Here is a 15,748-nt window from a genome sequence, read left to right on the forward strand (position 1 = left end):
GTGTGTGTGTGTGTGTGTGTGTGTGTGTGTGTGTGTGTGTGTGTGTGTGTGTGTGTGTGAGTGTAAGCATCACAGCCTGTGTGTGGGTTTGTGTGTCTCCAGAGTGATTTCAGTTCGTTTCACTCCCAGCCATGGCGGTGTGACTTTTAATCAGGAGTTCAACTTTAGATTAATCACACTAATTAACCTGACAAAGGGATGGAGGTGGTGGTAAGAGGGTGGAAGCGCTGTGACTGATGTGAAGCGGGGAGAAAAGTAAGCTGGTGGAAGAAATAAAAGCAGGATGAAAGAACCTGACAGAACACTGAAGAACAAGCTACTGATTTTATAAGCTTTAAATTACTACGCTTATAAAGTCAAACTGGTTTCTTTGTCCGAGTAAAGGCTCCCTTTGGATACGTTTTTATATATAGTATTAACTAACAGTACTAATCAACACAGACACGTGATAAAGAAACAGTCCTGTGAAGTACTAAATGCACTGTATGATTCTTTCACAAATTTCTATATGAGTTTTCTCAGATCGTCTTGTGATTTGTTCAGATGCAAGTTTGTAAAGTTGTGCTTCTATGTTGTTTTTAGAGAAGGGGCTTTCTCTTGGCAAACCCTTCCAAACAAGCTATACTTGTTCAGTCTGTTTCTACTTGCGGTGTGATTAACTTTAAAGGCCTCAATTAACATGTTAAATGTTAGAGTCTGAGATGTAGCTCTTGGGTTTTGGCACATATTCACCTCGCCAGGGCATTTATTCCTGGGAAGACTGACAATTGTTTTGAATGTCTGTTAGTTCTTCTTCACTGTGGAGGACTTTAAATTGTTTGAGAATGGTCTCTTTACCATCCCAGATTGAAGGGCACCAACAAATGTACAACTAACAGCATTGTTGATGATATTTTCCTCCTTAGCAATGTGCTGCCAAGACTTCTGTTTTAAAAGAATTGTTCACAATGGTTAATGATCAGTTAATCAAGTGGATTTGATTAGCAACACCTCGCTGCTACTTATCATCTTAGTTCCTGTGGAAGCAGTAAGGGTGTACTTAGTTTCATACAAGATCTCTACCTTTCTTTTTCACACGACTGTTAACAAGAAAGACTTTAAATATTAATGAGCAGCATAATGAGTCGAACTGTAGGATAAACAAATGTAAAAATGAATTTAGCAGTACTATCTTGGGTTTGGAATGATATACAGTGTTGTGTGCCATACAGTAATAACAGAACCACAAGCAAATCCTCTGAGTAGAATATTAAAACAATACTTATTATTAATGCCAGAAAAATGTGTCTTCAGTTCAAAGAAGTAAGAGAAATGTTTGTAATCCTTTAGACAGCCTTCTGTCAAACTGTGTGCATGCACAAAATAAATGAAATCTTTCCCCATCACTCTCTTGTCTCTTTTTCATCCTTTTCTGTAGCTCCAATGGTAAATCAGTGTCGTGGGCACAGACAGAGCGCAGCAGTTCACGTGGAAACCACCTGTGGCAGCGTCTGTCATTCCACATCAAGAAGAAAGAGAACAATCAGACTGCTGTTATTAAGCCTTTCTCCAAAACCCCTGAGGAACATTACTGCAGTGGGGCTGACCTGCCACCACATGTCCCTCTGCCCTCACTCCCGTCCATGTCCTCTCTCCCCACTCATCCTGACAATGTCACCGACAAGACCCTGTATGAGCTCTCAGAAGCAGAGGAGCGCTACTCGATCACATACCGGCCACAGACGCCTTCACCGATCAGCACAGTCAGCCAGAGAATAGGAGCGAGTTCGGGAGAGGAGCCTCAGATGGGCAGTATTCCAAAGTATCCGAGCAGCATCTGCAGCGCCGGCAGCGGCAGCAGTTGCGGTCCTCCCAGCAGCGGCTCTATTGTTACAGGGAGTGACGGTAGATTGGTTATTGTGGACGATCGCCCAGGGGAGCCCCAGAGTTCACTGATGGATCAGATCAGCTGTGTGGTTAACCGCTTCACTGCCAACATAACGGAGCTCAACAGTATGATGCTCTCGTCCTCCCCATCACACTCACACATGCAGAAACACACACCTCCATCTCCTCATCCCGCCGACCCCTATCTGTTACCCCGTGAACTCCAGATGCCCCCGACCCTCACCACCTACGCTGATGTCCAGCCGCTTCCTCCTGTTGAATCAAGCTTTGGAGGCCGGGGTGGCTGTCCCATTCACTCTATGCCTCATTCACCTTACCCCCTGCCACCCCCTCACTCCCAGGCCTCCCAGGCCTCCCCGTCCCGCTCCCCCATGCGAGGGGGTCGGCTCACCTGCCTCACCGACTCCCCTCTGAGGAGGGCAGAGTTGGAGGAGGAGCTAATCGCTTTGACTCCTCCGTCACCCTTCCGTGACTCTCTGGCTTCCAGCAGTGGCTCACCTGTCTCTGAGACAGGTCTTTGTCTCCCTCCAGTCCCGTCCCACCCTCCCCCCTCACCCCCTTCGCCCAGATACACCAGACTGACACTCAGAAACTACAGCCAGAGTTCATCCTCACTGTGAGGCAGAGATGAATCACAGAAATGAAGAAAAGCACTCAAAAACAACACAGCTTGTAAACAGAAGAGATAATGGGTAGACAAATCCATTTGCCCGACAAATGTAGGACAAGTTTGGTGAAGACACCAAACTGTGTTTGTGTTTACATGTTTGCAGTGAGTTGCGAGTCTAAGAAACTTGCCCATGTTGTATTTTCTTGACGTTTCTCACGAATGTGGATGGAAAACTGCAAAATTGGCCACTATAACTTTGAAGTGTTTTGGCACCAGTAAGGCCAGGGATCATTTGTGAGGGTCTGAGGCTACTCATCATTGAAGTTAGGGTAGTGGCCTTAAGGTAACTTGGCTATCAACTAATTAGAGACTGTGGATGTGTGTGTGTGTGTGTGTCTGTGCGTGTGTGCGGGGTAATGTGAGTGTATTTTTACTGTATCTTAGTTAATCAGATGTGATGGCAACATGACAGCAAACAGTATTGATGAATAAAGACTCCTTCAGCCTATAAGAATCGTCAGAGGCTATCAAGGGCACATACATTGGCTCGTAGGCACATTTACACAGGTGCACATTGACAAACACAACTGTGGGCACACTGATACAAATACAATGTAAGGGAAACACTGTAAATATGTATGAGGTTACAGATTTTTCTTTGATTATTAAATCCAACACGCTTCTGACAAAGTGCATTGCATCAACAGTGTTAACATATACAGGCACTATGTTAAGAACCACCTTTTCATTTATTCAGCTTCCCAATCTAAGCGATTTATGTCCCTGGTCCCTTTCTGTCTCACGGCTTTCTTTTATCCTGCGATCATTTCAGTATTTTCTACTCTTCCAATGAGTTTTCTTCAGAAGTTTGAATGTATGTTTTCTACATGACTCCTGAAGCTGTTGGGACCAAACCTTTTGTAGCTTTCTGTGTGTGACTTGAGAAAGAGGACGACAGAGGGACTGAAAAGACCAGGCCTTGTTTTACCATAAACATCTTAGTCATTAAATGAGATTCAGGTGGATCATTGGCAGACGTCTGATCTCAAAGCTGAATGTTGATGTGTGACATTTAACACTGCATTTTGCGAGGCTTAGCTGGATCCCAGTCATGACATTTTCTCTATACAATATGTCAGCAAGACACAGTCGTCCTGTTTCATCACAGACAGTGCTCTGAATGCGTTTAATTGAAATCACGGCAATCTATAATGTCAGTGGGTGCAAATTGATAGATTCAAGCTGGGGAGCGTCCTCCTCAGCCACTATGAGGTCCATCGGTTGCTCAGGTGCTATGATTTTTATTTTTTATTTTTTAAACAAAGGTGGCAGAACAACCAAAGATGTTCACAAAAATTGAGCATTAGGTAGATTTTTTTAAATGTTAGGTTTACTTAATACACTCCTGCCACATTACTGTTAGTCTCACAAGACCATACTGGTTGACTGTTGATGATGACTGACATCCAGTATAGCCAAATAAAAATGTCAGTGATGCAGATCCAGGAAAACACAGACTTGAAAATTACCCAGACCTCAAGTAGTATTGACTTAAAGGAATACTTCCTTATTGTGGAAAATTGGCTGCGGTTACAAGAGCAGGCAATCGATACCACTCTCATGCTTTATCTGTCAGGTAAATGTAGGAAGTCTCTGTTAGTTGCCTGGCAACCGTGTGGTGATGACAATACTTCAGGAAGTCATGGTTAAATAGAAGCAAGATGCAAATGATCCCCTACGAAATAGCAATGTGTTTTTGAGATTTGACATTTTAATTATTGAATTAAGACCAAGACAATAAGGCTAGTTGTTTCTTTACCGCCTGTAGCTTCATGCCGTCAGTATTCTCACTTCAGTAAGAATTTAAGTCCATTGGTTTAGTCTTTAGAGTCTGGCTTCGTGCCATATATCCTAGACTGAGGAAAATGTGAGTGAACTCAAAGTGTTTGGCAACAGTAGTTCATATATTTGTAGGAGATTAGATTTGGCTTTTTAAGATTTTGGGTATGCCTTTAAATAGAGTGTTCTTATATATGTGCCAACGCCTGTACCTGGAGGAAAAATGTGCCACTGAATATATTTACTAAGATGCTTTTGAGAAACAAGGCCTTGGCTTTGTTTCAGCTCCTTCAACCGAGAAAATCAGTTGTTGCAAAGCAAAGCAAAAAACACAAATACGAAAAAAAATTAAAACCAGGAGGTTTTCATACACAACACGAGCAGTTTTTTAAATACATTTTATCTTCATGTGGCGTGTATACAGTGTGCACATACCATTAAAGCGATTACTAATTGGACCGTTGATAAACACAACACACCAAAAATCAGTGCTGCATTGTTGTCCATCATGATAGTCCACAGTCTGGTTCCTCCTTTTTGAGTTTACTTACGAATTTGTGCTCTACAGTAGCCAGCAAGAACAAACTCAGACAAAATGACTCTGTAAATACTAAGGGCATGCAATGACAGTTCTGTTTTGTTTCAGATGAAAGTACGTTTATTTACATATCAGCAAATGTTAAAAAAAGAAAAAGAAAAAAGATCTTTTTGAGCTATCTTATAACATACCATATAACGTACCAATATGTGTTACGACTACAGAAACTGTGTTACTACTCTGAATGTGTGAGTGAGCATTCCTATTCAAATGTCTTGTATACATACAATATAATAATATTAATATGACTATTGTGCCAAAGGGGTTAGGAAGGGTCTAGCTTACTCAGTTGTGGGTAAATACGTGGTTTCTTAAAAAAAGATTTAAATGTAAAACTATTTATATTGTTTTGGATATTTTCTATATAAATACTCCACATTTTCCAGTGTAAAAGCAATATTATCCATCTGTACACAAGGTGCACATGTTAAATCAAATCAAAACACTGTTTTCTGGTTCTTTTTCATCATTCTTTACTCTGTGGAGGACAATTGAACCAGGAGGAGGGTGGAGAGATTAGTTAAAAATTTTCTTTGCATTTTGTAATCTATATTGAATGAAATTAGGACATTTGTTGATTTCAAATAATCAACAAATGGGGGATAATTTCCTATTTTTGCAGTGTTACTTACTCAGTTTAGAGTACAGTTTGTTTAAGACATGGCTGCAGATTTAAATCGGTAAGGACATTAACTGTTGGTGCCATCATTTGTTGTACTTTTTTGCTGCTTTTTGTGTGGGGTGAACAGGTTTATTAAGTCATAAACCTGATGTCGTGTCTCCTTAGTGGTATGCATCCAAGTCAAAACAAGAAAATATTTATTTCTTTGGTTCCCAAACGGAAAAATACACACATGCACACAACAACAATCTCAGATTATTGCTCAGAGGTTTTTGTATATGAGAAAGAATAAATCATCTAAGATCTTCTGAATATAACGTCAGACAAAATTCGCCTCTCTTCTTCTGAAACTGCTGCATCACTACTGCTACAACTACTCATTTAATTTTAATAATCTGTGTCCTGACCTGTTGTTAAAAATTAACCTGCCCTATTGTTGAGCTATTATTTGGGAGGAGCCCATTAATATGCCGTATAATGCGGCGATAGAGTAACACGGAGCTTGCTTCAGCACTTCAAATGCGTGTTATCCACCCCCCTTGAAAAAGGCATAAGAGCTACCCCTGCAGAAAAGACAGGATCAGTGCTTGCATCAGTTGCTATCTTATTCTCTTTAAGTTCTGTGACATCACCTTAAATCTACAGACGTAGGTTTTAAGAGTATGTTGTAATTATTACACAGTAGGAAAAGTTAGCATCATGGGATTCTTTTTCCAGGTGAAATTGGGGAACTCTAATTCACAACAAATGCAGAGCAAGCAACAGAAAACCAGACCCGATCCTGCCTCCTGAATCCCAAACATGATGGCTCATAATAATCTAGCATGAACTCCGTTAATGATTGTTCTCTTGATAATGGTGATGACCATGTTCAGCAAAATCTTGATTTCCTGTTGATGTCCCCGCAAAATGTGTCGACTAAGTCTGATAAATGCACTTTATAGAATTGGACTGATAATCCCTGCGCTTAAAAATATCTTTTAATCCAGATGCGGTCAGCTGCCGATCAAAATGACACACAGTCATTTTTCATACCTTTTGGATGAAAATATAAAATCAGTCGACCTGTTATCAGGACGATTCCTGTTGCTTCTCAACCCATATATGCTGATTTAGAGCCAGATATAAATATATATAATAATCTCCTGCGATGCTTATTTTCCTCTGTTGATCATAATGTGAGGAAAGCCTCAATTTTAAACGTTTGCTACTCTACTGAATTGCTACTGAACAGAATAAGGTTTTCACTCTGAGGTCCAGGAGTGGTGCATTTAAGCTGACCCTCACCACTGACTCTTGCAGAGGGAGGCATGAGAAAAAGCATTATTTCTCCATTAGGGATGAGTTTGACTGGGAGTGCTGTGTGGCGGAGCAGCCTCTCTCACTGCCTTGCTAGCAATTTTATTTAATTTGGTAACAGGGGGAAAAAAATAAGTAATGTTTACTATGTAAACACCACACAGACTTTTGGTTGTGTACTCTGACAGGGCATGTCCAGAGAGGTTTGCTTTGTCACTATAGTACTTATATTGTATCGTGATGACCACCAGTCTGAGTGCAGTTTAGTGGATGTTATAAATAATTTAACTCTTAAAAGTGTTGGTGAAATCTTTCGAGGCAGAGAGCAACGAAGCCCTCTTCTCTTTTTCTCACAAGCAGTTATATAGTTATAAGTAGTTCTATCTGCTCTTTATTTTAGCTTTCTTATTGGAAGTCAGAGATAGAAATTGATACTGATTATTTCAAGATAATTCTCAGGCCTGCAGTAGCGTTGCAAAAAAGAAACATTCCTCAATATGACTGAATGATCGACCAACTGAGTTGAAAGCTAGATTGCATTTTCAGGATAAAATAACAGCATTTAGACTCTAAACTGTGCTGTACAAAACATTACAAGATGAATATCAGCATCCTGAATGTTGGCTTTTTGGAAGCGTTTCATGAAACTACTTTTGCTGCAATCGGCTTACTGAAAACCGAAGCGCTGAAGGTGGTAAATTAGATGTCTTAAAAATCAGTGACTGTATTTTTGTATGTTTGTCTGAAGCTGCTGGTCTCATGTTGCTTTTGTTTGTTTGTCTTTTTTTGTTTTTTTTTACTGGAGGATGTGCATTTTGATATTTTGGTATTTAGGTAGTCAGTGTGGTAATGTTGTTCCGAGTATAGAGGAATAATTCATACTAAGAGGTTAGGTTGTAATATTATACTGATAAGAAATGAAAGAGAAGTTTGAGTATTTATTTATGTGGCTTAAAGATTTGTAAGGAAGTGAAATACATTTTTAACCAGGTCAGTGTTGTTTTTAGAGCATTAACGTTTTACATACAGAGCAGGAGGCTGTGGAATTTATGAAATATACTTCTTTACACCCAGAGAATTAAACCAAGCTCTGAACAGCACACCATGTGACGGTGACTTCCTCTGTAATTATTGTGTTTTTTATATTCCTCATTTGTGTCAATCTAAGCTTGGATCACCGCAGTGGACATGAAAACACAAGTAAAATCCTTGTTAATGCCCCTGCTTCAAATTCTGATGAGGTTCTATTTGCAGTAGAGTGTGTGACACTAGAGCGTTCGTGACATAAATAGGATGAATGTTGCCTACAGAAGTGACGTTTACATTTTTACTGCTCACTTGAGATAGTTGAGGCGTTGGTGTCTGATTGCTGACTGATCTGTTGTAGTGACTTTTTACAAGCTTGTAAGCCAGTATAAACATTTTGTGTTTTTCTGGAACACTGAGTCTGATATTCTGAGCAAGAAAAATACATTTCATTTATTGACAAAGGAAGCTCATCTGCATATAGATGAAGGGCCTGTGTTCATCATCATCCAGTCTCTTTACATCCCAGATTTATCAAAATCGTTATTCAGCCAAGCTCATCGGAGCAGTCTACTTTAAGCTTCATTTTGATAAAGAAAGATGATGGGTTATTATAAATCTAATTAAACAGAAGGAGCTGATTTATCTGTACTGAGTATGTAGAACCAAATATATTTTTTCTATATATACTGAGAGGTTTTTAGGTACTCAAGACGAAAACATAGCTACTAAAATTAAGATTTATGATGGATGTAAATGAGTTTTCTTATTTATTAACAATATATGAAGGAAAAGTTCAGCTTCAGTTGCAATGTAACCCCAGGTTCCTCACAGCACTATTCATTCGAGCTTCTCCACTCAGTGCCAACTTTTTCTCATTGTATTTTTTTGAATGGGTGGACAAACACTGCGAAAAATCTGACTGAACCACAGTTACATCTGTTATTGGAAAAAAACAGCAAGAAAAGTTTTCATAAGCTGTGTACCTGTGCCAATATCTTGATATGATAACAGTGGATCAAACTGATCATTTCCTAATGGAAAATGGCAGTGTTTATCCTCCCATGTGGATTCGATTGTTAGTGGAAAACTTTTAAGTGTGACTTTATTTTTGCTGTTTTGTTTTCATTTAACTCGTGATGTTAAGAACTCTAGAATGTAATTCAATGCTATGTATGTAATGAAAGATGGTTTTTATCTTTGGATGGTTGACTATCATTATTATTATTTTCATTCAGTTGTGTAAAGTGTCAAATATAAGAATATGTGGTTCAGGCTGTTTGGAAAATACAGTTTGTTTCTCAGTGGCTTTGTTGTGGGTTAGCGAGAAGTGATGTGAGGAGTTTGTTCGTGTCTGCTTACGGCAGATTTTATTACTCAATTAGTTTTAGCCCAGCCTCAGACGCAACAAACACAAAGGTTTGTGGGACTGGATTCCACACTTGTTTGTTGCTGACACTGGAGCTTTGTTCATAGGCTTTTTAAAGGATCCCAGAAGACCTGGAATAGATTTAGCCAAAGCGGAGTTTTTCTCATCTCCCAATTAATTCATCTTTATGTCTTCTTCCAATCGGGCTCACGATTACTCTCATGAAGGCCTTTCTCTGGGCTGATCTTTCACCACTGGGGAATAGAAAAAAAGAACAAGGAGAGTGGGAGTGTTAATCAGTTGTTTCTTGTATTTATTTTTTTTAATAAAACAAAAGATTTTTCGTTAAAGGGTATAGCAAAAAACAAACAAACAATAAGGGAGGTCTTTTTCTTTCTTTTTTTTAAGAATAGCCAGGGGGAGAGAGGCTTCAAATTGACATCCAGTGTGGATGAATTTTGTTGTTGTTTTTGAGCAATAAAAAGCACAGTTAACATTGTATGATCGAATCATTAGCCAGTAAGTTCCAATTCAAAACTGCTTAAATTTGGCACAAATCTGGACACACCTCCTCAGAAATATGTTCACATTATAGGTGATCTGTGTTTTAAGAGCGCATGCATCATTGTCCTGTGCCTCCAATTTTTCACTGCCGTTTTGCTCTGCTTACCTTTTTTTTTTCTCCTTGGTGCCATAAGTGGGAAAAGCTGATGAACAAAGATGAGTTGACAGGCAGGAAGTGCAGATGCATTAAAGGGATCACCGAACAATCACAAGCATTGAAGCCTGTGCTTCCGGGAAGCAACGTGAGCTCTAGCAGTTAGGTCAACACAAGGTAGCTGTAAACTCGCTGCACATGCACATACCAGAAAAATATCTCTTTACTTTTGTAACTGCGTCGGGTGATGATGGAACGTACAAATTCACGTTTTTGTTGTGCATATCTCCTCTCGGCAGAAACACTGTGCTGCCACAGTACTTTGGCATTAACTGGTCGATTTTTAAAAGTCACCAGTTTGACTCACTGTAGTCAAACGCCCACCAGCTGGGCACCAAGAGACAGCCTGAGTAGCCAGTTCAACATGGAAAAAATGCACAGAGCAGTCTTTAACTTGCACATATGAGTCACATATGGTTTGTTTGGTTTTTTTCACTGGGCTATAACACATGTATTTTGGTACCTTTCAGAAAATGTGACCACCATGCAGCAGTGCTGTGGAGTCCAAGAGGAGAAGGGTTGTGTGGTTTGTGTGGGGGGGAAAAAATGACAAAAAAAAGTCTTTCTTTTTATGCCATTGATAATCATTGTGTAAGTGTACTACAAAGTACCTTTGAATCAATATTGAAATTGTTATTAAAAAATATGACTGACTTCCTTGTATCTTGACATTTTTTTTACATATATTATTTTGGATTTACAGTTTGTACATATAATATGAAAGATGTGAGAAAAAAAATAGTTGTGCATTAAGTGAAATAATTAGTTTTAATTAAAGTAAGATAAATAGTGAAAAGTCAGCAGGCCTGTTTTTGAAGATAAAGTAATATACCAAGGTTTGCACCGGCATGGTGCCTGTACGTTATGAGTGTGCATGTTGTTTCCAGGTGCTTCGGCTTCCTCCCGCAGTCCAAAGACATGCATGCTGGGCTAATTTAAGATTCTAAATTGGCCGTAGGTGTTGACGTGGACACAAATGGATGTTTAATCATATCGTTTATAGACTTACAATACTCACAGCAGTTTCATCGATTTTACAGGATTTGTTGTGAATGTGCAAAGTAATGAAATAAAAAGTAATGAATGAAATAAATGAATGATCTGATCAAATGGATAAAAGGACAGCAATAACCTCAGGTTTAATCTTCTTTAATATGAAAGGTGCACTAAAACTGAATCTCAGCATCCAGCAACTATTATGGAGCAAATCTATGACAAACAGAAACATATTAATATTATTATGATTAAAAGCAGAATGATGCAATATCAGTAGGTATTCTGACTTTGTTAAGCACATCAAATATCAGTCGTGACATAGTCAACAAACATTAAATAAAGATCTTTGTTTTTTTGTTTAGTCAATGTTTATTTACTCACGCTTGGCTGCCAACTTAGTTTTTAGGCAGCAGCCGTCCCAAGTCTAATGCAGTCTTACATAAACGTCCCTAATGAATTCCTCTCGGTGAGGTTGTAGTTTTTAAATCTGGGGAAAATAGAGCACCGGTATTGGATCATTGCATCCCAACTTGTAAAATGACTATCATTCTGTCTGCTCATTGCACTGCAGTCAAAGTATTAGGTAAATAATAAATATCATAACAATAAAACAGAAGAAGTAAGGATCCGTCTTAGCTTAAGTAGAGAAATTATTTGTTATAGTGCACATCTGAGTTGGACAACCAGAGTTTTTACCAGTCCGCATTAATGTGCCTGAACAGTTTGTGAGACTGGCATTCATTTCGAACCCAAACAGCGGAAGCTGCTAGACAGCACCTTGACAGCTTCTGTGATATTTGCTTCCCCTTCCATATCCTTCAGTGTCACATAGCAGCCAGGATGGGTAAGTGACACTGTGCAGCTATGAATCAGCCTCCAAAAACATTTTATTCATTTAACCGAAGGCATGCAGGTCAAGGCAATGAAATTACCCTGCCATCTTTCATTCTTTCTCAAAATCTCCTCCAGATCTTCCCAGTTTTGTCCTCTGTATTTCCTTCTGTCACTCTTCTTCACTCTCCTTTTCTTTCCTTCTCTCTTGGCCTCTTAGCGTAGAAATTGCTGTCTCCAAAATAAAATTTCCAAATTGCTGCAAATGGCTTGCTATTTGCGTAAATGGATGGGATGAAAAAGCAATAATAATAACGGCCAAAATACAAAAAAATGGCCAAATGAAAATGGCCAAAAAAATAGATTATGGCTTGTTTTACAATGGAGGCAGTTTAGGCTGAGGCATGTGCGTAATATGACAGCAAACACATTTGTGTGCTCCGCTCAGTCAAAGATGCTTTTAAAAAACTATCATGAACATTTCCTTCTATAAGCTGCTTGAGATGCTCTTATATGTGTTTACAATAATTACAAGTAATAAGTAAATAAAAGAATAAGTAATAAAAAATGAAATTTGAAATTATAGTAGACATACAGATGCAAAAACAGGATGCTGTCATGCCCATGAGAGCCTGTATTATTTTCTATATTACTATATTTTAGCTGCTCTCCTATTCACAGGGAGTCTCCACAGTGGATGGCTGTGGGGGTTCCCGATGGGATTTGTGTCTCCTCCAGGTCTCGACCAGGGGATCTTTCACGAGTTAGGGGAATGTGTAAACCACTACACGACACTATTATTAATAATATAGTGTTAATAAACTTGGAGTACAGTAAGTGCATTAGTTTGGGCATGACATTAAAAGCAAAATAAATAAATAAATTTTAGTAAAGCAGCAAAACCTAAATTGACTGTAATCAGTGTTCTTAGTATATTTGATTTGGAGAGACAAGGATAACATTAGAAACAAGAAACAAAGCTACACTGAAACTGAAGTAAACCTTTGTAATGTGGAAATCTAGTGTAGTGTATTAATCTTTGAGTGCCGCATAATATTTTATTGAAAAAAAAATCATGTTTTAAAAACTCAAAGAAACAAAGAAAGTGTTTATGTCCCCAATGAAAACAAACGAAAGCTTTTCCATTATTCATGTGACCATGACCTTTGACCTACGACCTTGAAGCGTTATATACCAAAACTGTGTATTTTATTATCTTTACCCATATGATTGGAGCAGAATTAGCTGAAATCTTTGGCTTCTTAAGTTGTAAAAAAACTTGAGATTTTAAGATCCATTCATGCTGTGTGTGATTTTGTGAAACTTTATTTTGATGTCATATTGAAAAATAAAAACCATGTTGTACAGCTCTTGAAAAAATTTTCAAGGCCAACTTTGATCTTGAGAGTTAACAGTGACAGTCAAACTCAAATACTGTCACAAAAAACTGTCAACACTAGACTGCTGACAAACAGACAGACAGGCAGGAGGAAAAGAGGAACATCTCTAAGAAGCTTCATGGATGTGGTGTAGGAGGACATGCAGATGGGTGGCGTGACTGAGGAGGACGCTAGTGATAGTGTGAGATAGAGGCAGATGATCTGCTGTTGGAACCCCTAAAAGCAATAAGCCAAAAGCAGAAGAAGTAGTGACATTTTGTGGTTTCAGCTTAGTCAGATGGTCCCCACATGAAATCTGTATGGGCAGGGTGTCATGATAGCGTGTTCCTGTGTGTGCTTGTACATACAGACATTTGCTAAGCGTATGCATATGTGGGCATGGACATATGCACTAGGAAGGTGGTAACCTGCTTTTGTGTGTAGGTGTGGTAACTGATTGTCAAGCCACTCCACAGGAGTTGCAATCAAAATGCAAAGAACTTAACATTAACACCACCAGGCCTAAAAAGCTAACCCCAGTCTGTGATGGGAGAGGCTCCACCCACACCTCCAAGTTAATGAAATGCTTTTCTTGCATCCTTTTTGTGACTCGGTATCAACGCACAAAAGCAGCTCTAAGCTTCTGCTAGACGCTATTAGACACAATATAAATAGTAAAACCCTCTTAGCTGATCAAATTATCATCAAACTCTCATCAAGTGGAACTAAAACAGCGGTAACACAAGCAACATTAGTAGCCTAATAGCGTTCAAACAGCATGTTAATATATAAATTAGGGAAACTCTATTTAGATGTCAAGGTACTTAACAGCTTCAGAAATGACTTAACCATTCTCAACTGAGAACTGGAGCAAGCATTACATTTCAGAGTGTATATTTGCATAAATTTAGTATCAACTTTTACAGTAAATTAAAAAAAAAGTAGGTCTGTGAGAAACGGTGCAGGGAATGTGATGAAAGGTTTAGCTCGACGCATGCATAGGCTCACGCATGCTGCATACCTGTTAATACACACACACTTGCATGTGAGGCAGATTTCAAATAAACTAAAATATTGTTTATTAACTCTATTTTTATGATATTCTGTAGTCAAAAAGAAAATCAGGAAATACACTGGAATTTTTTTTTTTAAATGAACACACACAAGCACGAAGCATGTAGAGCAGCAGCCAGGGGACGAGAGACTGAGAGCAACATACAGAGACCGTGAAGGCATGGCAAAAGAAGAAAAAACATGATCGAGGGAGCGAGGAAACCAAGCGAGCAGAGAACAAATTTGTGGGTGCCAATAAAGCAGAATTCTAAGTCACTTGAGTTTTAATTTCCTGCCAGGGGAAGCGAGAACAATATCAAGATTGAAACACGACTTTCAATGAGTCACTCTCAGAGGCAGCTCAGTGGGATCAGGCTGTTAACATTCGAAACATCATCCCTCCGTCTCTCTTCTTCCTGCTCCTCCATTTGCGTTATTGCATAGGCGCACATGCACACAAACACACTGGTATGCACCATCGCACATGGGCCCATAAATGTGATAGCGTACACATGAGCCCTCAGTAACACGCACAAACACACTCACACACAAACACAGTGCAATGGCACTAATGAGAGTGCATGACTAATACCTCTTCAGCCCTTTCTTCAGATGAGTGCTTATTATGGTCTGTCAAAGAGATGAATCAGTTTATGTCACGGTTACTATGGTGATCAAAGCCTCCAGCACTTCCCTTAAGTGCCTGCTAGCTAAAATAAGCTATTTTAACCCCTTTAACTACAGGCCTATCAGTGTACAGTGACACCCACACACAAACATATAAATAGGCGAGCTGACTCTCTGACCTCTCTGGAGACAAGTGAAAACCCCCCTGAGGGACTGTTTGAAACACACAACAGGCAAACAAGAACTAAAAAAACGACTCAAATTAAGGCAAAAATAAAAGATAAACATGATTTTATGACATAAATTAACCAAAAAAGGGTGACTTTCTGGAGCAATGCATTTTTTATTAGGATCACTTCAGAGATCAAACTGTCATTAGATGTTTTTAAACCTTACCAACTTTACTGCGAGTATGTGCAGCCATAAAATGTAAATGCGTTGAGCAGACTTGACAATCCTATAAAATGTACCCAATCTGCATTTTTAATGGCAGGCACTTTTTTCAGAATCACAATGTGGTTAACTCATTCTCTAACAGCACTTCTGAGATAACAGATAATAACTAGTTTTATCAGTGCTTTCTGCTCATTTTATGTTTTGCTAGGCCTTTATTTAGTTCTTTGAGTTCCTCACTTTCTGGGATTCACAGATTGGATCTCGCTGTAGCTTTCAGAGTTATTATATTTTTTTATAAACTTTCTTTCTTGTATTTGTTGACAGGTGTTTGTGTTTAGGTTAAGATTGGTCTCCTCTGCTTATTTAATGTTTTACTTTGTGAGTTTGTTTTCAGTTGTATCTTCTTTCAGATTTACTTCCCGTTGGTCTAGCTTTGATTCCCTTACTATGTTCACTTGTTGTTTATTGTGTCAACTGTGTCTTGTTTAGCTGTTTGTT

At 38.9% G+C, this 15,748-nt stretch overlaps 1 protein-coding gene across 1 annotated transcript in view; it reads left to right on the forward strand.

The window, feature by feature from the left end:
* Positions 1-5,059, forward strand: part of grm5b (glutamate receptor, metabotropic 5b) — a 76,648-nt gene extending 71,589 nt beyond the window's left edge. Inside the window, exon 18 of the mRNA XM_005720712.1 lies at positions 1,418-5,059. Within this exon, the coding sequence (XP_005720769.1) occupies positions 1,418-2,507 (1,090 nt within the window). The 3' untranslated portion in view covers positions 2,508-5,059. The remainder of the gene's footprint in view (positions 1-1,417) is intronic.
* Positions 5,060-15,748: the final 10,689 nt, after the last annotated feature.

Source organism: Pundamilia nyererei, unplaced genomic scaffold, assembly GCF_000239375.1.
Source record: "Pundamilia nyererei isolate P.nyererei 1_Seehausen unplaced genomic scaffold, PunNye1.0 scaffold00003, whole genome shotgun sequence".
Taxonomy (NCBI): domain Eukaryota; kingdom Metazoa; phylum Chordata; class Actinopteri; order Cichliformes; family Cichlidae; genus Pundamilia; species Pundamilia nyererei.